The following is a 22,205-nucleotide window of genomic DNA, read 5'->3' on the forward strand; positions in this document are numbered from 1 at the left end:
AAAAACATGCATGTTAAAAAGTTTTAAAATCAATGTAAAAATTTTAGAATTTTAAATAACTAATTTAGGAATTGAATTTTTAAATTTTTGATATATGTATTGATTTTTGGAATTTCATTTTTTTTCCTAATTCGCAACTCTTCTTGACTGCGTTCCTTTCTAGCTCCGCACTTACTTATCTTAAAGAGTGATACCCGTGTGCAGGGGCGCCGACTCTGGGGGGGCACGGTACTTTTTGCCCCCCCTAAAATTTGGCTGAGGGGGCAGCGCATACATTGTGCCCCCCCAGAAATTTTGAAGAAAAATATTTTTATTTCAAATGTAAAAACACAGAAATAATTGAAAATAGTATCTTAAACTTAAATGGAACATTGTTTGTACACACGGATAGAATTCTTGTAAGCGAATCCGTAAAATAGCTCAAAAACATTTGTTGTTTTCGAAATCGCTGAAATTTTTCGAACAAAATCGTTTACAATTTTCTGGATTTAGATGCATTTTTTCTAAATCGACAACGTTTTATCTATACCACTGTGCTCTCTAGGAAAATCAGTTATCTAGTACAAGAGCACAGAGGCATCGGTATATGATTTGAGAGATGTCGTCAACATAAATTTTACGGATTTGCTCATAAGATTTGTATCTGTGCATGTTGTTTCAAAAACAAAACCAATGTACTTTTTCCATAGCACCTTATCTACAATCACCAAGTTTTCAAACGCAACATTCTGCGATTTGCCATTGTAGATCAGGATTTAGCGAATATAAACTGAAACACTTTTCAAAATGGTCATTTGATGACTGCTTTACATTTACAAAAATGCTGAGGAATTCAATATTTTTTTTAGTAATTTTAGAAAGGATTTGAAAAGATTTCAAATACATTTGTTAACCGTTCTATACCAATTTTAGCTGAAAAATACAATTGTTTCAAAAGTAAATTTTTGGAAACTAGAACACCGATTTACTGAGAAGCTGACAAATTAAAACATAATCTGAGACAATTCCACATTATAATCATAAAACACAAGTGTATTGCTTTCTGCAATTCATGATCGATTTAAAAAAATAAAAAGGCTATAGAAATTTTAACTGCATCCTCAAAAAATAAATCAAAAAATCAGGGAGTAGAAAATAATACTTAAAAATGGAATATTAAATTCTTAAATTCTTAAATCCCTAAATTCTTAAATCTTTATATTCTTAAATTATTAAATCCTTAAATTCTTAAATTCTTAAATTCTTAAATTCTTAAATTCTTAAATTCTTAAATTCTTAAATTCTTAAATTCTTAAATTCTTAAATTCTTAAATTCTTAAATTCTTAAATTCTTAAATTCTTAAATTCTTAAATTCTTAAATTCTTAAATTCTTAAATTCTTAAATTCTTAAATTCTTAAATTCTTAAATTCTTAAATTCTTAAATTCTTAAATTCATAAATTTTTTAATTCATAAATTCTCTTCTTTTGAAATTTTCGATTTTTTTTAAACATTGAATTTTATTGTTATTTCTAAATTTCTGATTGTTTAAATTTCTGCTTTTGATTTCTTAACATTTTCAAGTCATGAGTTTTTGTAACCCTAGATTTTTTTCTTTTTTTTTCTCTTTTATGCGATGCGTTACGTTTTTTAATTTGTAAATTTCTCTGGAACGACGCAACATTTTTGCAATCTTTTAAAAGCAATTTGTAGGTTGAAGGTTCAGATCTAAAAAACGCCTTTGAAGCTTTCAAAAATAAAGAGAGGTTTCTCTGTATTTTTTTTTAATTTTGGAATATTGAATTTGGTGTACCGTAAACCGGGGTGACTTTGATAGCCGGGGTGACTTTGATAGGTTTGCGATTTTTCCGCAAAATGAAGAGTACATATAAAATACGTAAGGAATGGTTCAGAAACATACTGACCGTGGTAGAGAAGTGTTCAAAGTACCTCATGAAGAACTTTTCATAAATTTTTGAAAAGTTTATAAAGTTAGTTAACTATAGTTAAGAAAATGTGGATGAAAGTCATTATTTTAAACTTCTCAAAGTGTCATGATTTTCTCAATGAACATGATTTTTAATCGGAAAACGGAATGCATTTTCGGATTCTTTGGACAATTTTCCACTAGTAGAAGGTTAAATAAGTTTGTAAATAATAAATAATATGTGTTTTTGAAACACAAATAAAAAAAATCTCGAAATTTATAGGCAAATTCAGTTGAACAAATTTCATGTAAAATGTGAAAACTTGTGATTCGTGTTTTGAATTCAGTTTAAAATGCAATATATATCGATAATTTTATAAACAAAATTATTTTTAACAAATTTCAGGCAAAATTCCGACTTTTTAACAATTTAACCTAAAATTTATATGTATTTTGTTAAAAAGCTTATAAACTTAGTTAACTTAATATAAACATTGATTTTTTTCTTACAAACTATATCAGCTACTTTAGTGATGGTACATTTAACGTACAAATAAAGTTTGAACATCTTAAATATGATTTTAACAAGAAAAACTATGACTATCAAAGTCACCCCGAATTAAAACCAAGAATTTTTAACGTAACTATTTTTCTAAACACTATTGAAAAAACTTTTTTTCCAAAATAGTGCATGGACTTTGTGTGGCCTACCCCAGTACATGTTTTAAAAATAATAATCTTGAGAAAAACCTTACTTGTTGGAAAATATTCTAAAAACAAATTGAAATCCTATCAAAGTCACCCCGGTTTACGGTATCTGTTTTTTTCTAAATTGCAGATTTGAAAAATGGATATTTTTTTAAATGTGTATTTGTATTCTCAAATTTCTGAAGTTCTAAATTTTTGCATTTAACTTTTGTTTTTATTTTTAGAATATTTGTATTGTTGAATTTCTAAATATCTGATTATTTTTATTATTGACTGTTACTTCTAGAAAATAACTACGAATATGACAATGAGAATGAATTCGCCTTCCAAACATATGAAAAATTCCTCCAATTAACATTCTCAATCACGTTTTAATAAATTATATATTTCTTAAAAATGGATTCCGGATGAAAAAAATCCGTATCACATCGTAATATTTTTTTTTTAATTCGTGATATACAAGAAACATAAACATCTAATCGCCACTCTTACCTATTGATTTCGGAAAACAACCGTGCCCCCCCAACATTTTGGACTAGTCGGCGCCCCTGCCCGTGTGATTTGTTTATTTTGTCACTTTTTGTTTAAAACTAATAAATATCCTAGAAACCAACTTTCGGAACATAAAATAAAGACGTCATCATAAATATCAAAAACATAACCGTGATAAGATTAAATTACGTTTATTCAACCATAAAAATAGATCACTATTTATTTTAGATATTATCTGCTGAAAAAATAAATTGCTCAAGAATTCGTCGATACCCCCACACCTTCGTGTCGAACCAGAAAAAAATAACTGCAAATCAAATCTTAACTTTTGATAATATTTGTATTTATTGGAAAAAACTTTCACAGCAATTAAAAACAAAACTTCTTGGGTGAAAACAAATTAAAAACAATTAATATGACAACGACTCTGATGATAACACAACAACGAGCGCGCGTGCGCTAGCACGCACTCGAACGTGACTTTTTTTTCTCTCTGGCGACACGAAGGTATGCGGAACCTACCCACTAAATCTGCTGCAAGCGATCCTCGATCGCTTTCAAACAAGTTCCCTGTGGAAAAGGTACAGTTTTTTTCGGTTTTTAAAGTAACACACAATTTTATCAGTAGTTGGACATTCACAACACGTTGGGGAACTGGGACGACACGGACAGATAACGCGCACCCGCCAATATTAGATTGTTTCGAAAGTTGTTAAAAGTGATAAGAACGACGCAATCGCGCTCGCGTAGGTACGTGTTTGAGGAGATTTCGGAACCAATAAAAACATTAATGGGTGCAAACACTGTTTGATAAGTTCAACTGCGAGATAAATTATTGCTTTTTATTTGTTTTTAAATAGTATCATGCTTACAACTTATCTTACAAGAAGCAATTTATACTCTACAAAAAAGCGCACTTGTTCGAACTTTGCCGAGCTTGGCTCCGGTTTTCTCTCTGTTTTGTGAAATTAAACTTTAAATTCTCTCTCAAACACGTACCGCACGAGTGGCTTCACCGGAAGTAAGAGAAAGTAAACACCGCAGGCCCCCTCCTCCTCCTCCTCCTCACTCAAAGTTGGCAATAATTACCATCATCCCGACGCCGGCCAGCAGGGCTGCAATTTCCTTCAGCGATTGCATCAGCTTGGTGGACTCCTCGAGCAGTTCCGGAATGACGGAAACGGTCGCGATATAGATGAAGCCACCGGCGGTAAACGGCAGCACCCACGATTCGGCCGCATCGCTTCCACTGCCGAGCAGGGCCAGCACGGTTCCGGCCAGCGCTCCGACGGCCGTGGTCAGCTGCAGCAGCATCGCCTTCCGCTTCGAACAGCCCGATTTGACCAGGATCGCAAAGTCTCCAATCTCGTGCGGCACCTCGTGCAGCAGGATCGTGATGGTCGTGACGATTCCGATGCTGTTGCCGGCCAGATAGGAAGCGCCGATTGCGAGGCCATCGGTAAAGTTGTGGGTAAAGTCGGCGGCCAGGTTCAGATAGCCGGCGATTTTGATGTCCTCCTTTTTGGGTTCCTTCTTGACGGCCTTGCCCTTGGCTTTGGCCGCTTCAGCCACTTCCTTTTTACTCTTCTTGTCACCCTGCTTTGCGTCCTTCTTCGACGGAGATGGCGGCGGAGTTGTCTGAAAAAAAAAAAAACATCCGTGAAAATTAGCAGCCTAATTGCCATATCAATCGACGCACTTACCTTCGCCTTCTTAGCGGCCGACCCTCCATGACTATGGCCGTGCCCCCCTGGGGAATCCTTCTTGATCAACCGAACGCCCTTCTCCACAGCCAAAAACGCAATAATCCCAGCCAGAACCCACAATCCAACGCGCATATCGTGGCCGTGACCTTCCTCACCGTGCGAGTGCCCATGGGAATGACCGTGATCGTGACCCTCGCCACCATGATGGTGATGCGGCTGGATGGCATGCGGAATCAGGTGTAGAAACGCGTCGCCCAGCAGACCACCGGAGGCGAACGCCAGCAGGGTCTTCAGCCGCGGTTGCATCTCCTCGGTGTTGTCCAGCGGGATGGCAAACAGAATGAAGAACGGAGCGGCGCTGATTAGGAGCGTTGAGCTGAGCGAGTGCACCCAGATGTAGAAGGTGTCCGGTTTGGGTTTCGTTGGCGACTTCTGGTCACCCTCATGGTGGTGATCGTGCTCGTGATGATCGTGTCCGTGATGGTGGGCGGCGGCTTCCTCGTTGGCTTGTTGCGAGTACTGCAAGGAATAAAGAGGCAAATTAGTTTTACAAAAATATCATATGAAGATTGTCGACCTAACCGTGGTGAATATTGCGCTTGATCTTAATCTTTTAATCGCTGATCAATACATAGTAAATCAAATGATCATTATGATCAGAAAGTGATTGGTTCGATTGCTCCACATAGCTATTCAAAAATGATTGAATCTCAGTCGATCGTCGACTGTTTTTCATCGGCTTGGAGCGACATAGCGCAATCGGCATGTGAATGCCAATCTGAGTCTGATCAGGCTCGAGCCGATCAAAGAGATAGAGAGAGGGAGAGCAGAAGAGAGAGAGAGAGTATTCGGTGGAGATTGGCATGATCAGGGTTGCCAGGTTCCCATATAAATCTTGAAATGCCAGATTTTTCAAGTGTTTTTTTTTCAGATTTAGACAGATTTCATGAGATTTTTAGTTTTTGGTCGATTTTGAATTAATTTTCGACTAAAATGACCAATATTTTTTTTTTTTTTTTTTTTAATTTTATTATTATATATGTGCAAATCAATTTTAGATTTTTGAAACACAGGGAAGGATTTAAGTTCATGCGTTTAAAATTATCTCGAACAGAAAGTTTATTTTTTCACTTCTTCCTCATCCGTAAACCATACATAGTTGCTTGCATGATTTTACCAAATTTTTTTTCGGCACTTGAGTTTTAAATCTGACACTGCGTCTGGGATAGACAAAGATGGGAATTCATCACAACAGATTTGCGTCGAGTTTGATTTTTGCTCGCTAGTGAAGGGTGCATTTTCAGCAAGGGTCTTGTTTGATTGCTCCAACAAGACTCATTTACTCGCGAGCACAAATCGAACGCGACGCAAAGCTACGCTGACCGTTTGTCACTTCCACACCAATCGCAACTGAATACTCTCTCTCTCTCTCTCTCTCTCTCTCTCTCTCTCTCTCTCTCTCTCTCTCTCTCTCTCTCTCTCTCTCTCTCTCTTCGTTTATAACTTTGATCGACGGAGGGGTTAGGCAAGGAAATTCACAAAGCATTCGTATCACTGCCAAAAATCAGCAAAGATTCGTTCGGCAATGAGTGAGTGAGCTATGATCTTTGAACCGAAAATCAGGAACCTTACTCTTGAGAACTTTCAGACTCTATCCACACTAAAACAAAACAAATTTTGCATTGAAAAAATAAAATAAAAATGATTTCAAATATTTTTTAAAAACATTTATAAAAAAAAAAAAAAAAAACAAAAAAAAATCAAACGAAAAATCAGATTTCGAAAAAAAACCGAATCGCGTAGTGTATGGGTAAGCGTAGTTGCCGCTCACCCAGTCGGCCTGGGTTCGATCCCAGATGGTTCCGGTGGCATATTTCGAGACGATGAGGAAGTAAATGTTGGCCCCGGTCTAATCTAGAGGTTAGAGCGTTAGCTCAGTCCAGGTGTAGGAGTCGTCTCTCTGGGTCCTGCCTCGGTGAAGTCGCTGGTAGGCAGTTGGACTCACAATTCAAAGGTCGTCAGTTCGAATCCCGGGGTGGATGGAAGCTTAGGTGGAAAAAGAGGTTTGCAATTGCCTCAACAATTCAAGCCTTCGAACACCTAGTTTCTAGTTGGAATCTCGCAAATGAGATTTTTTTTGAAAGTAATTATATATTTTTTTAAATATGTGTTGTAGGTATATATAAAAATATTTTTTAAATATATAATTCTTAAAAAAAAATTACAAGTATTATATTTTTCAATTTCAACGTTTTAATTTTTTTATTTTAATTTTATTAATTTCTGAATTTTAAATTAGATTTTTTTTTATAATTTTTGCCTATCCAGCTTTAAAAAAATATTTTTTTAAATTTCAGATTTACAATTTTTTTAAATTGAAATTCATTTGAAAATTTATCAATTTTGAATTATATATTTTTAAAATTTATGAACAACAGTGCGTGTCTCGGTGGGAATGTAAATCCGGTGACAATCAAATCGAGTAGTCAAAATTTCACCATTTTGAAAAGTTACCAAAGATTTTACCAAATGCCATCGCAAATAAACAATCAAAATTTATAAATCAATTTCCTGATCATACCTTGTGGCCGGGACTCTCATCGTGATGGTGATGATGATGATGGCCGTGATGGTGGTCGTGCAGATGCTCGTCTTCGTAATGCTCGTTGGCCTGTTTCGAGTACTGAAAGGGGGGAAAGAGTAAAATCACCCGCTAACACATCCGGCAACATCTGCTGGCCACAAACCTTAAAACTGGGACTCTCATCATGATGGTGGTGATGACCATGGTGGTCGTGCTCGTGCAGGTGCCCCCCGGCCATCGTCGGCAGGGACATCCACAGCATCACCAGGAACAGCCCGAGGGCGATGTAAACCCGGACGTTTTTCGAGTTCGATTCTTGTGGCTTGATGGCGACGACGGAGCGTCGCCCCCGCATCTTGGCGTGATCCATCGCCTCCGAAAAAGGTGGACAAGTTTGGAATCTGCCAAGCTGGTTTCCACGATGGCGCGCGGAACCGGAGAAAATATTTACACGTCACACTGATAACAATGAGGAGAAGGGAGCGGACGCGGCACAGATTTCACGACGGTGACGACGGCAGGACGAAGAATGCGATCTCTGACTTTTGTTGGTTGGATGCTTTCTGTTCTCTTCTTTTTGTTCTTGTTGTCGGCGCACCGGGTAACGGGAAAATGCGGTAGAGTGAGCGAGAAAGAAAATCAAACTGACAAATCGGCGTTATGGAGCGTTACGAAATAATAGGGTAAACGCAGACATTAAATTATTTTTAATAAAATTTACACGCTCCTTAAAAATTGTCCATTTTGCTACTTAAGAGGCAGTATTTGTAAATATTGCTAGGTTTGTTTTTGAGGTCGTATCGAGGTGTTTCGATTTGGATGAAACTTTCAGCGTTTGTTTGTCTATGCATGAGATGAACTCATGCCAAATATGAGCCCTCTACGACAAAGGGAAGTGGGGTAAAACGGGCTTTGAAGTTTGAGGTCAAAAAAACATAAAAAATCTTAAAATTGCTCGCATTTCCGTAAAACTTCATCAATTCCAACCCTCTTAGATGCATTCGAAAGGTCTTTTAAATCACTTCAAAATGAGCTATATACATCCAGGATTGGTTTGACCTTTTCTCTTAGCTTTTGCAAATTACTGTCAAAAATGGATTTTTTTGAAACCTTAATATCTTTTTGCAACAGCCTCCAACACCCACACTCCCATAGGTCAAATGATAGGTTATTTCATGGACCATAAGCCTTTGGAAATAACTTTTTGGCCAATCGCAGTTTTTCTCATAGTTTTTTCGATTTTTCTAGAACAAACATTTTACAACGTTAGTTTTTGCTCTGTAGGCCTCCATAGCGGCACTTTTTGGTCTCAATTTTGTCATATACGGAATCCTCGGACAATTTCACGTAAGTTAGAAGTATTGGAGTTGTGATTTTAACTTAAAAAATAATTAAATAAAACATTTTTGAAAAAGAAATAGATCTTATTTACCCTATGATTAATACGTCAAATGCTGTATCAAGTAGGCGAAAACTTGTTTTACCCTAGGTTTTACCCCTAATCCAACAAATTATTAAAAAATATTTTAATTCATATTAAATGGCTATTTTTCCACTCAAATTTACAATTCCAATACTTCTAACTTACGTGAAATTTTCCGAGGATTCCGAATATGACAAAATTGAGACCAAAAAGTGCCGCTATGGAGGCCTACAGGGCAAAAAACTAACGTTGTAAAATGTTTGTTATAGAGAAATCGAAAAACTATGAGAAAAACTGCGATTGGCCAAAAAGTTATTTCCGAAGGCTTATAGTCCATGAAATTACCTATATTTTGACCTATGGGAGTATGGGTGTTGGAAGCTGTTGGAAAATGATATTAAGGTTTAAAAAAAATCCATTTTTAACAGTTATTTGCAAAAGCTATGAGAAAAAATCAAACCAATCCTGGATGTCTATGGCACATTTTGAATTGCTTCAAAAGACCTTTCGAATGCATCTAAGAGAGTTGGATAAAGTTTTACGGAAATGCGAGCAATTTTAAGATTTTTTATGTTTTTTTGACCTCAAACTTCAAAGCTCGTTTTACCACACTTCCCTTTGTCGTAGAGGGCTCATATTTGGCATGAGTTCATCTCAAACAAACGCTGAAAGTTTCATCCAAATCGGAGCACTTCGATACGACCTGTTACACATTGGTGAAAAACTCGCTCTTAACTCATGTTCCCTTTCACCACTATTTTACTCTAACTTTACATATAGAGTGAAACCTATTTTTACACGGTGTGTTACGTTTATCTGTTTCGTCGATTTCTCTGGAACGATGCAACATTTTTTCAATCTATTAGAAGCAATTTGTAGATTTTGTTCAGTTGTGAACAATAATATCACAAATTTAAGCTTAATTTTGGGACCAATTTGCAATACGTGCTTTAAATGCGTTTTCATACTTCAAACGCAAAAAACATAGATCAAATTAATAGGATCTGTAATCCATTGAATGAGCGTGGATTTTTTTCATAATTCTGCTCCTTTCGTTGTCCTGGCTGGCAAAAACACAAATTAAACCCAATTCGTTCAGTTCAAGAAGCAAAAGACTTCAACAATTCGGGGAGATAATTTCAATCCACAACGGGGTTTAGCGCGACTTCTTTCCCGGTATCCCGAACGGGGTTAGAGTCGTGCGGATGAAAATTAAACAGCCACACACAAAATAATATGTAATGCTCGCTGTAATGACAAAAGTAACTTACTTTTGAATTAAAAAGTGCTGAAAATTTGCTTCACTAAAAGTTTTTTTCTTGTTTTAAAAACGAAAACTTTTACTGCTACAGTTTTGGAAAATCTCACTACCAATAGATTTAAAAGTTTTAACTTTTAATACGACTGGATTATTTCTTTCATTTTGTCGTTCTCGTTTAATCGTGTACGCAGGCTAAGTCCCAAATGTAAACAAACATTTTGATAGTGCCGGTGGTGAGTGAATTGTTCACGACGCGAATCAAATCCGAACGCGGCCGCAGCCAAGGGTCGTACGCGGACACCGTTGTGAGTCAAAACAGCAGCAGCGGAAGGTGGGTGGTGCCGGTGCGGGACAAGTACGAAAAAGTTAATTTTCAAGGCGAGGAGAAGGATCCGACGGAAGAGGAGGACGACGTGAAGCATAATCGGAGGTGGTCAGCGCGGATGTTGCACTCGGTTTTGACGGAAAATGGAACGAGACCTGAAGAATCTGATCAAGAACATCTTCCCGGAATACCGAAGAAGTCACTGGTGAGTATTGAGAACGTGTTCAGTGTCTAGCCAACTTTACTTATTTTCAAACTCTTTCAGCAACTACCCGCTCGCAAACGATCACCTCGCGATGGCGCAGCTTCGGCCGAATGAACTTGGACGGTGAGCCTGCAAAATTTGTGCCATTCTCGAAGGAGGACGAAGTGATCGAAATCGAATCCTCATCAGCCTTAAGTTCGGGAACCTCCCAGGCACATTACTTCCCAGCCGGGAAAAGTCGACTACACTTCCCGAAAATGAAAAATGAAGGCTGCTACTGTGCAACGAAATGGCCATCCAGATCCGGCTCTGCCTGAGGTATTTGGACGTGACCGGAAGGATCGATACAGCTTGGACGAAGTTGGCCAACCCGAAGCAGAAGCGTTAAATACAAAAAAAATGTTTTGTTATTGAATCATACTGTTGAAATATAAAAATAGTGAAATAAAATCCAGCACATTTTTCTAAAAATGATACTGTAGTATTAAATGTTGTTTATTTTTGCCATAAAAGTTTTATTTTTATATTAAAAGTAAAAAACTCTTACTGATACAACGATTTTGTTCCATAAATGCATGGTAGTATCAAAAACTTTCCAACTTTTAAATTAAAAATTTTCAACTTTCTACGAATTCACCAACGCGAACTTTTAATCCAACGAACGATCTTTTTAAATTTAGAGTATTTTTTCTTTGTGTGCGGCGATCTTTTTTGAGTACACTGGTCACGGATCAATTCATCAAAAAGAACGGGACTGGTCTTAACCTAACTTCGACCCAAAACCAGTGAATAGTGAAAGATGTTATAAGTGAACAAAAAAAAGTTATATTTTCGAACAACATCATTGATTCCATTTTCATTTGAAAAATTAAATTAAAAAAAACCCATCCTAAACTAAAGCCATCCTATAACATTCACTTGAATAAGCACGTAAGGTTTATAAAAAAAAGACATTTGGCTTTTACGTGTTAAACTCGTAGAAACGACGTGAAATGATCTGGCTGTGCAAATTCCGTTTCTACTAAGGCCATCTCGTAGAAGTTACGTGAAAATTTTAGTGGAAAAAACCACTTGCACCCTTACCAAAAATCATGATTTTTTGAGTTCCAAATCCCACTTTTCATACGATTTTTTGAGTTCAGGTACTACAACCATAAAAATGGTTATATGGGTTGAACTGAAAAATTCGTATGAAAAGTGGGATTTGGATGATTTTTGGTAAGGGTGTGCCTAACTTTTCACGTAACTTCAACGTGAATGTTTTTTTTGAGTGAGCGCGCGGGGCAAAAGTCACCTGCATACACTTTCGGGCAGAGTTGAGCAAAAATAAATAATTGCTTACTCATTTTATTGAACAATAATAATTTATTGATAATAATAATTACATGCATAATTACATGGAGTTTTTTTTTTTGAAAAGGTCCTATAAACCAAATGTTTGGGTGCTTTTTGGGTGTTTTTGAATACCCCTGACTCAAAGCGGTTCTAAAAACACCCAAAAAGCAAAAATTCAAAATTTGGTTTATAGGTCCTTTTCAAAAAAAAAACTCCAGATATTATCCTGAAGCTCTACCCAGATTTGGATACATCATATCCCTGATGGACTGAAGTCCCGCGGTCGGGCGATTCGAAGCGTTATCTACTTGAAATCGATCTTGTCCTGCCAATTTCGAGCGTGTATCCTGCGTTTGATTGACTGTCAGATGCGACATTTGCAGTTCGTGATTATAATAGTAGGCGTCGTAATTTGATGACAGTTCAATTTGACTTAGTTCATTTTTTTCCTTTGAAAAAAATAATCATTTTCAGTAAAATTTGTGAAATTTCTGGTGATTAGTGGGTGGCTACCAAGGTGGCTACAGTGTGGTTAAACATTTTAATGAACGGCAATGAAGCAGAGGGAATTCACGGTACTTGAAAAATAGGTCAAAATTTGAGTTTTGAGGCAGAACCGTGGTGGCCATCATCGAAGACGATCATCAGCCGATACACTTGGTAAAAATCTTTGAAAACAACCATTTATTTGTGTCTAATTTTCTCTCAATTTCATTTTCAGACTCTAATTTCAATTGCATCATTTCCACCAAGAAATCACCAAGAAACCAGTACATCGATTAAAGTGTCTTGTAATTATAAGTAATTAGAATGAGAACAATAAAAATAAATCGCTTTCAAACAAAAAATTACTTTTTCCTATGACAAAACCAAAAAAAGCCGAAATATGTACGTCAGATAATGGCAGGACATTCTAAATAAAAAAGTCGCCGGAAAACTGCCCGACAACGGCCCGTCAACGTCGATTTTCTCGAAAGCTGATTTCGTCGATCGTCGGACAAAGTGTTGCATATACGCACGAAAAGGGCCCGAATTCCGTCGGACAAACCGTCGGAATTCGGGCCGTTTTGTCGAGCCGTCGGACGGATTTCGGGCCGTTGTCGGCCTTGTCCGTCAGTCAGGGATACGACGGTAGAGCTGTGCCCATCCTCTGTGTTACCAAACAGTAACGTTCCGTAACACACCAGGTGGGATCTCGGCTCGCTGACGTTACAAAACAAAATTTTCAAATTCCTCCCGCTGGCCGCGGCGCACGGTTGTTGACAGTTGATGCACTTTACCGTTCGTTCGTCCTCGCGAGTGCGCGATCGAAAAATTGAATTTTATCGGAATATTTCGGAACGTTTACGCGACAAATGTGTTTGATCAGTGGTGCAACGAAAATGGGTCGTGATTATTGAATAAAAGCAAGAATAAAAACTTAAGCGTCGCGAGTGAACACCGCCGTAAACATGTCGCGCTTTTACACACCAAAGTCAACGCCAAACCGGTTCGAAACACCGATCGGTTCGCCGGCGCGACCAACTCCGACCCCGCGGTCCCACGTTCCGAAAGCGACTGCGAGCACTTCCGGCCTGGGGGGAACGCGCTACCAGATGAACGCATCGAGCAGTGAGAGTTTGAGTTCCGCCTCTTCGTCTAACTTTATGACGCCGAAGAATCCGGCCGCGCTGTTTGCCGCGACCAAGTCCAAGTCCTCGACGGCGCTGAACAGCGCTCGGACGCCGTCCTCGTTGTTTAGGGGGACGCCGACGGGGGGAGTTCCTGGTGGTTCGTGTTATGGGACGCCGAGATGGAACGGGGTTTCGAAGATGAGGGCGCCGGCGGCGGTGGCGGAACGAACCCCGGAATGCTACTCGAAGGTGTCGCTGGAGAGTCCGCTGGTGGGGAGGAAGTCGAGGAAGTTGGATGATTCCATTAGGAAGGATGGTTATGGCGGAGAGATTAGTAACTTGAAGGTTGCGGTAAGGATTAGACCGCTGTCGGCGAAGGAATGCGTGGAATCGGTGGCGAATGTGGTGAAGGTGAAAGAAAACGAGGTGATTGTCAATGCGGGGAACACGGCGGACAATACAGCCGGGGTGGAGCACTGCTTTCAGTACGACCATGCATTTTGGTCGTGCAACGCGGAACATCCGTCCTATGTGGACCAACCGACGGTTTATCGCGGGTTGATGAAGCCGCTGCTGGACAAAGCGTTCGAGGGTTACAACGCGTGTCTGTTCGCGTACGGCCAGACCGGATCCGGCAAGAGTTACAGCATGATGGGCATGGATTCGGACGATTTGACAATCAACCAGGAGGCCGGTATAATCCCGCGGTTCTGCCAGGAACTGTTCCACAGAATCGATTCCATCAAGGACAAAATCCAGGCGGAAGTCGAAGTGAGTTATTTCGAAATCTACAACGAAAAGATCCACGACCTGCTGGCGGTTTCCGCCACGGACGGCGTCTTCGCCGTAACCTCCGCCAACGCCGGCAAGAAACCTCCCCTCAAAGTCCGCGAGCATCCCGTTTGGGGCCCGTACGTGGTCGATCTCAGCACGCACCCCGTCGATTCGCACTCGGCGCTCCGCAACTGGCTCGCCGTCGGCAACAGCCAACGCGCCACGGCCGCCACCGGAATGAACGACAAAAGTTCCCGCTCGCACTCGATCTTCTCCGTCGTGCTAAACCTCTCGGAAGCCGTCTCGTCCGAGGACAGCGAGGGCAAACCGATCCATCAAACTAAGCGCGCCAAAATCAGCCTCGTCGATTTGGCCGGGTCGGAGCGGATTTCGCACACGTGCGCCAGCGGCGATCGCCTCAAGGAGGGCGTCAGCATCAACAAGAGTCTGCTCACGCTCGGGAAGGTCATCTCGTCGCTGGCCGAATCGAAGCGCAACACTGCCGCGTACATTCCCTACCGCGACTCGGTCCTGACCTGGCTGTTGAGGGTGAGTAAAACACTGGCTTCTACTGCGAATCACACTTTATTTAGTTCAAAAAAGACATCATTTAGGGTAGAATTCCGCCCATCAGTTGTCCCACCGGAAGCAGTCGCAACGTTCTACGGTGGCGTTTGCACTTGCAAAGCGTTGCGCATTTGCTGCAGCATGGCTTCTTCTTTGTTAACTGAATGACACCGTTTCCTGAAGAAGCTGCAATCAAGCTGGATTCAGTAAAATTGAGGGGCATCACTTTCGATAAACCTTGACTTCTTACCGGACTGCTTCTTATCGGAGGCAAATAAGCGATTCCACTTCATTTTTATTCGTTTTTTTTTTTTGGGTTCGAGCATCCGAAGAATTACTCAGGATTTTATGCTACTGCAAGAACTCCTGCTCATGGCAGTGTTTCAATAAAAAGTGAGAGGACAGTGTGAAGATTGATACGAGCAAAGTTCGCTTTTCTGTTGCCTCTGTGCAAACCGCAAACTTTCTTTATCGCAGAGAGGGGTTTGGTTTGACCAAACATCCGCTGGGGTGCGGTGGATGAGTTGTTGCCTTTAGGAAGAGAAACTATTCCTTGTCCAGAAAATGATAAAATTGAATGCAAATTTAAAAACTTTTTGATTTAAAAAACGAGGACACTTAATTAATATTTAGGTGTCTTCCTCACACTTAATAATTTAATAAAAAAGATTTAAAAAAAAAAAATGTTCTGTCGTTTAAACTTCACTACTCATACCTTTTGGATAGGGTTGTCATATTTTCAAAATTTAGAATTTATTGGAAAGGTTTTTCGATCACTCGTCTGGTAGATCTAGTCATCATTTTCATCAAACTATGTTATACCACGCTTCAAAAAAGTGTATAATTATTAAAACTTTTTTAATCTAGTCAGCCACTATTTTTTTTACAAGAGACCGGACTTGGATTGATTAAATAATAATAAATTTTGATATAACTTTTTACGAAAAAATATAACATGTCAACTATTATTGTCGCGCTTGCCTCCACAGAACTTTGGGCATTTTTTTATGCACGTACAAAAAAGTGTGCCATGGCATGATAGCTACACCTTCTTTTTAATGTTTGTACCACTGCGCGATTTTGCCATTTCGGGCGTGCACCATTCGTAACGCCATCTTCGCTTAAAAATCTTGATTAAGATCATGATGATTTCAAACCCATTAACAAATCATTTTCCATAATGACCGTGTAAAGCAAAGGGCCTACGAAAATTGTAGGAACAAAAAATGAATTAATAACTAATATTTTGTTGTTGAAATATCTGCAACCATTGGTCCTAAGTTAGATCTGGCAAAATACGTGAAATTTCGTAAAATCAAGAAAAACTTTTTGAAATTTTCAAGCAGACAATTTCACAAATTTTATTTTATTAACATTGAAAATCTAAGTTATTGTTTCCGAAATGTCGCGAGTTGGAAAATGAAGGTTTCCACAAAATTGGAACCTTGAGAGGCTGTATTTTAGCAATTATACGTTCGATCAACAAAATCAAACGAGAAAATTGTTAATATCTTTTTAAGCTATTCGAAAATATTTTTTCAAAATTATTTTTCTTTCATAAAGTGTTTTTAAAATGCAAAAAATCAATCATTTTTTTCGAAAAATTCACACAAAAATAATTTGAAAACAGTGTCTGTTATCAGAAAATCGAGTATTTCTCCTACGCGGTTGTTAAGCCCTTCTTGTAGCTTCGTAACTCATCAGTTATCGGTCGCTAATCTTATAGTTATTCAAAAGTTGAAATCGTCTATGATCCACTCGAATTAAACACTTCACGTAGGGTTTAATATTTTACCTGTTAAATACATTCTTTGTGGTTTTATCTTTCCACAGCCGGCTGTCTAAGATAATCCATCTAAACGTAAATAAATCACAAATAAACGGGAATAGTCTCAACAGCAGCATCCGATTGCTAGCCTTGGGAATAATACATCAACCCATTAAACAAAACTTATCGATTATTTGGGTCACATCATCATCTTCTATGATGAATCCTGACCATTACCCTTCCCTACTAACAAAATCCCAAGTAGAAGTAGTTTTCCGGCACACGCGGGGGTGTGGATATCGTATAGAACCCACCCTTGGTAGCAGCCTGTGCTAACTAACATTCCCGTCCCGTTCCCTCGAGATCTACAAACTGACATGGCGGGCGCCGTTGGTGGCCAATGACTGTTTCTTATCTACAGCAGCTCTAGTTTTGATGATCTTGATGTTTTATCTTTTCAGCGCATTCATGCATGCTGTTGATAAGGGAAACATCACTAGATCGTTGAAGCGTATGATCGCTAGTGCTGATAGGATATTACGGTCCTGTTCAGCAACGGAGAAGGACAACCATGGGTGGTCTCTCATGCTCATGCTCTGTTATCAGAAAATGTGGGATCGTGCATAAACTACGTAGCTTTCAAATTTTAAATTATCACCTACGCAAAAAATGGAGCATCAACACTTCTCGTCTTCCAAATCCCTTTCCTTGTCCCTGTTGCGCGGTGGAGATGGGAGTGGCCGGCTATGAAATTCTACAGATTAACTCAAATCCATCACTCTAATCGGTGGTGTCTGAATGATGCTTGTCAATCCGATGTTTTCCTTGAAATTTACTAAAACCAAGTACTCCAACAAATAGATCAGTTTGGTTGTGATATTTCTGTTTAAATTGCCATTTAACAAAAGTTATTCCTACCCCTTTTACAAGCATTTCACAAAAACATTTCCCAAGTCTATTATAGTCAGACGAGACTGCACTGGAGCAATGGCAATTTCTATTATCGGCCGAGTTCTTTTTTCTTTCATCGCACTTGTGTGGCTGCCAATATTCCTCTAATTCAGGCCGGCCCAACGTCCGGCCCGCGACGCCTTTTCAAAATAGTTCTATGACCGGCTGTTCATGAAATATTAAATAAATAAATTTATCGTCTGAATTAAAAATAAAAGCTTGAGATCAAATTTTAACACATTATAACAAATTTTTGTTGTTAGAATTTAATTCTATGTTGATATTTCAAAACTGAAAAATGGTGCAAGTAAACAACAATAATTTCGTAAAATCGTGAAATTTGTGGATTGTTGTCTAAATAGGGTATTTTAACCATTAGTGGACCCCCTAGTAGAGCCGAAGCACATATTTCACAAATTTTCTATATTTTAAGCACTTTTTCATAACCCTTTGTACAAAATAATGGAATCTGGAGTGTTTTGAACAATTTTGAGTATTTGTTTCATCAGTTTTTTGTTTTTGAGCTGAAAAATAGCCATTTGAAAAAAAAAGTTTTTTTTTGCCTGTTATGGACCCCCTTTTCCTATAGTGGACCCGGGTCCATAATCCGATTGTGGACCCGGGTCCACTATAGGCAAACTGTTATTTTTATACCAAATTTAACCGATATTTGATGTTTTGATGTATGGTGTAGGTCTAATCATAGATATAATGAATAAAAGTTGGATTTTGCTCACTTTTCATCATGAACAAATATGGCTTTAAACAACAAAAAAACCTAACAGACATTTAAACACATTTATTTCAGAAAAAGATCCAAGAAAACGTTTCAAAAACCACTGTAATCATACAAATAGTTTAAAAAAGTAATTTGGATGCAATTTTTTCCATATTAATTACATAAATGATTGACCGAAACTAAAAAATAGTTTTGTTTACAGTTGCTGATAAAACCACGCATGATTATTTATAAATAATGTTTTGTTATTGATTTATTATTATAAAATATCATTTCAAACTACAACTATGATGCTTTAGTTAAGTACCATTAACTAAAGTTTTGATTAATTATAAATTCTTTCGGCTTCAGCATATTGGTACTTTTAACATAAAAACAGCTATATTTATACTCATAATTGAAAAAAATATGCGTTTAAGTTGATTACAACAAGCATTCTTTGTATGTTTAAGAGAAACTTTTGCTTAAATACACAGTTTTCTTTATTTTTGTAAGTTAAATTAACAGGGGTCCACTTTAGGAAAAGTTTGGATTTTCGTTGTCCTATATTGGACCCCCCTAATTTTTGCTCGAAAATGAGCAGTTCTTCGTTTTATTTTAGTAAAGTTACTTAAACTTACATTATTTCGACCTGCTGAAGTTTAATAATCAGTCAAAAAATGATTGGATAGTTAATTCAATCATAAAATATAAATGCAGTTTTGTTGTGAAAATGCTAGTGGCCATGGCTGATTTCAGATGTCGAACACAAAACACTTATTTTGGCTGAAAGGACACGTCAATGTCAGCCAACATTGTTTTAAATGATGCTGAACTTGCCAAATAAATTATTTGCAGACAAAAACACGCTTGAAATTGTGATTTTATTGAATTTTTCATCAAAAACCCTTCAGAGGGTCCACTATAGGAAAGGGGTCCACTAATGGATAACGTACCCTATGTGCAAAAATAAAATATAAATTTAAAAACAAACAGGAATGTTTTTTTTTTTCCAGAAAAACTTTTCAGTGATAAAGTTAACCGGAATGGCGTAGACTACACAGTAAAAAATAATGTAAATTTGGAAGCTGTAACTTTGGAAGGTTGAATATTGCCTCTTTTATGTTGTAATTTTACCTCAATTTAGACTGAAAAAGTGACATTACACCAGAAAAGTGGTAAAATTACACATTTCCAGAGGTAAAATTACCCATTTTTCTGACATAAAAGATGTACCCCTTCCCAGATGTAAAATTACCATGAATTTTTGTTCTGTTTAGCAAATTGCTGAATAATTTTCGAATCGAATGGAACGAAAATCGTGCCGATTCGATTTGAGGGAAAGAAGTTATATGCGTTTGACGGATGACGCAGTTTTCCAGGGCCAGGTTTTTTGGAATGGCACCCCAGTACCTTCGAATAAGACGTAGTCTACGTCAAAAAATATTAAAAATGTCTCAAAATGAGTCAAGAAATCAGGGAGCAAAAAATATATTTGTTAAAAAACTTTGAGTTTCGAAGAATACAGTATTGAAAATGATGTTATGTATATTTTTACAGTTTTGAAATTTTGTGTGTGTTAAAAATCATTTTAAAATATTTTTAAAAATATGTTAATAATTTTTATTAATTTTTTGTAAAGGATTTTTGGATCCAAATTTCGTTTGAATAAATTGCATCATGTCTCATTGATTTTTTTATATTGTAGTTGAGGAAATTAAATTCAAAAAAATTGCAACGGTCATTGAAATTTGAATGTTTTTTTTAAATATATCAATGTATTTAAAAACAATTACTTTACAACTTTACACACACAAAAATTAAAATAAGTCAAATAAACACATTTTTGAAAGTTATCTTTGTTGGAACACTAGTTTTTTTATTTGTTTACTTAAAAAAACAATCATAAAAATTTAAAAAATGTGTTTACTTTTTCAACTTCTATCTAATATTAGTTCCGGCCCGCCAATGCTTCAGAAAAATCAGATCTGGCCCGCAGGGCCAAAAGTTTGAGCACCCTTGCTCTAATTGGCTCGACTATAAAAAGTTCATATAATTTACACACAACTTTTAGGTTAAAAAGTAGTACCTATTTCCATAGAATGTCTTTTCTCATCACTGGCTCACCCTTACACGCGCTGCTGGTAGTGTTGGTGGCCGGTCTTTTTGTTCTTTATTCGCCTTCGCTTCTTGCTCGTTTTTCGTCAGCCTTCGACGAGAATAGGTAAAACGTCAAGTGACTCTGGGCGTAAGTTTTTTTGATAGCGCTTGCTTATTGGTTACATGTTTCGGGATTACTTTTCACGTGAAAAGCTAATGCATGTGCAAGAGAATATATTGCCGGTAGTTTGAAGCAATTTTATATCTTAAGCGCTGTGAAAACGCAAGCGCAAGTGAAAAGATGGTTATGGCGACTTTGTTTTCGCGCTTGTAGAAATTAGAGCATCCATTTTCCCGGGTTTTGAATTTCCCGGGAAACGGGAAAAATATTTTTTGAAACCCGGGAATTCCCGGAACCCGGGATTAGTCATAAAATGAATGGTTTCACTATATGTGTTATGTTTTTCATGCTTAAAAGCATAAAATTAGCTCAATACTGTAAATTGGCGATAATCTACACTTCAATATAAACAAGGACAGCAGTTTTTTGATACTTTAAAATAATTAAAAACTGATTTCAATATTAAATCCCATGTAATTCAAATTAAATAGGTTTCATTTAAATAAATTTCATGAAAAAATTCTTTAAAATTGTCTGTTTAAAAACAACAAACGATAACAAAAATAATGATACCAGTCAATGTTAAACATTTTATTAGTTTAGAATTTCATGTTTCATTTAAAAATATAGTTTATAAATTATTGTTTTGTTCTGATCCTATTTTAACCGAAATCAATAAAAAAACGAAACATCATGCAAAAAGTTGCCTCACCCTTTCAGGCAAAAATACCAAAATTAGCCTATAATTTTCGTATGGGAGCAATTCTCTGAGATTTCGGTCATTCGATTTTTTTTTGTATTTTTTATTCCGGCTGAAACTTTTTTGGTGCCTTCGGTATGCCCAAAGAAGCCATTTTGCATCATTAGTTTGTTCATATAATTTTCCATACAAATTTGGCAGCTACAAAAAATGATGTATGAAAATTAAAAAATCTGTATCTTTTGAAGGAACTTTTTGATCGATTTGGTGTCTTCCGCAAAGTTGTAGGTATGAACATGGACTACACTGGAAAAAAATGATACACGGTAAAAAAAAAGTTTGGTGATTTTTTTAACTTTTTGTCACAAAAACTTGATTTGCAAAAAAACACTATTTTTAATTTTTTAATTTTTTGATATGTTTTAGAAGACAAAAAATGCCAACTTTTCAGAAATTTCCAGGTTGTGCAAAAAATCTTTGACCGAGTTATGAATTTTCGAATCAACACTAATTTTGGTAAATATTGGTCGCAAACATTTTTCAACTTCATTTTTCGACGTAAAATCAAATTTGCAATCAAAAAGTACTTCAGGGAAATTTTCATAAAGTGCACCGTATTCAAGATATAGCCATATTTAGGATTTTTTTTTCAAAAAAAATCAAAAATAAAAATTTGTTGATACGACCTTTAGTTGCTGAGATATTGCCATGCAAAGGTTAAACCAGGAAAATTTATATTTTCTAAGTCAACCCAGCATTTTCTAACGTTGATATCTCAGCAACTAATTGTCCGATTTTCAATGTTAAAAAATGAAACATTCGTGAAAAAGCAATTTTTTTTTTAAATCAAGACTAACATTTCAAAAAGGCATAATATTGAATGTTTGGCCCTTTTGAAATGTTAGTCTTGATTTAATAAAATTGAATTTTTTTTTTCGGAAAGATCGG

General features: G+C 37.1%; 3 protein-coding genes and 1 long non-coding RNA gene across 4 annotated transcripts in view; 2 read left to right on the top strand and 2 right to left on the bottom strand.

Annotated features, from left to right (window-relative positions):
• Positions 1-3,596: 3,596 nt before the first annotated feature.
• LOC6039857 (protein catecholamines up) lies at positions 3,597-7,934 on the bottom strand. Its single transcript, XM_038255263.1, has 5 exons — positions 7,560-7,934; positions 7,394-7,495; positions 4,810-5,331; positions 4,196-4,744; positions 3,597-3,676 (listed from the first exon to the last, which is right to left on the bottom strand). Exons 1-5 carry the CDS (start codon positions 7,764-7,766, stop codon positions 3,632-3,634), a joined length of 1,425 nt encoding a protein of 474 aa, XP_038111191.1. The 5' UTR covers positions 7,767-7,934; the 3' UTR covers positions 3,597-3,631.
• On the top strand, positions 7,865-10,860 carry LOC119766461. Its single transcript, XM_038251017.1, has 3 exons — positions 7,865-7,943; positions 10,306-10,610; positions 10,671-10,860. The coding sequence occupies exons 1-3, from the start codon at positions 7,865-7,867 to the stop codon at positions 10,722-10,724; spliced, it is 438 nt and encodes a 145-aa protein (XP_038106945.1). The 3' UTR covers positions 10,725-10,860.
• Positions 10,861-13,190: 2,330 nt separating this feature from the next.
• Positions 13,191-22,205, top strand: part of LOC6039107 (kinesin-like protein KIF14) — a 50,595-nt gene continuing 41,580 nt past the window's right edge. Inside the window, exon 1 of the mRNA XM_038252206.1 lies at positions 13,191-14,881. Within this exon, the coding sequence (XP_038108134.1) occupies positions 13,397-14,881 (1,485 nt within the window). The 5' untranslated portion in view covers positions 13,191-13,396. The remainder of the gene's footprint in view (positions 14,882-22,205) is intronic.
• Positions 14,899-15,318, bottom strand: LOC119766728. Its single transcript, XR_005277081.1, has 2 exons — positions 15,150-15,318; positions 14,899-15,085 (listed from the first exon to the last, which is right to left on the bottom strand). It is a non-coding gene; the product is annotated as an uncharacterized LOC119766728 (long non-coding RNA).

This window comes from Culex quinquefasciatus, chromosome 2 (genome assembly GCF_015732765.1).
Source record: "Culex quinquefasciatus strain JHB chromosome 2, VPISU_Cqui_1.0_pri_paternal, whole genome shotgun sequence".
Lineage (NCBI taxonomy): Eukaryota > Metazoa > Arthropoda > Insecta > Diptera > Culicidae > Culex > Culex quinquefasciatus.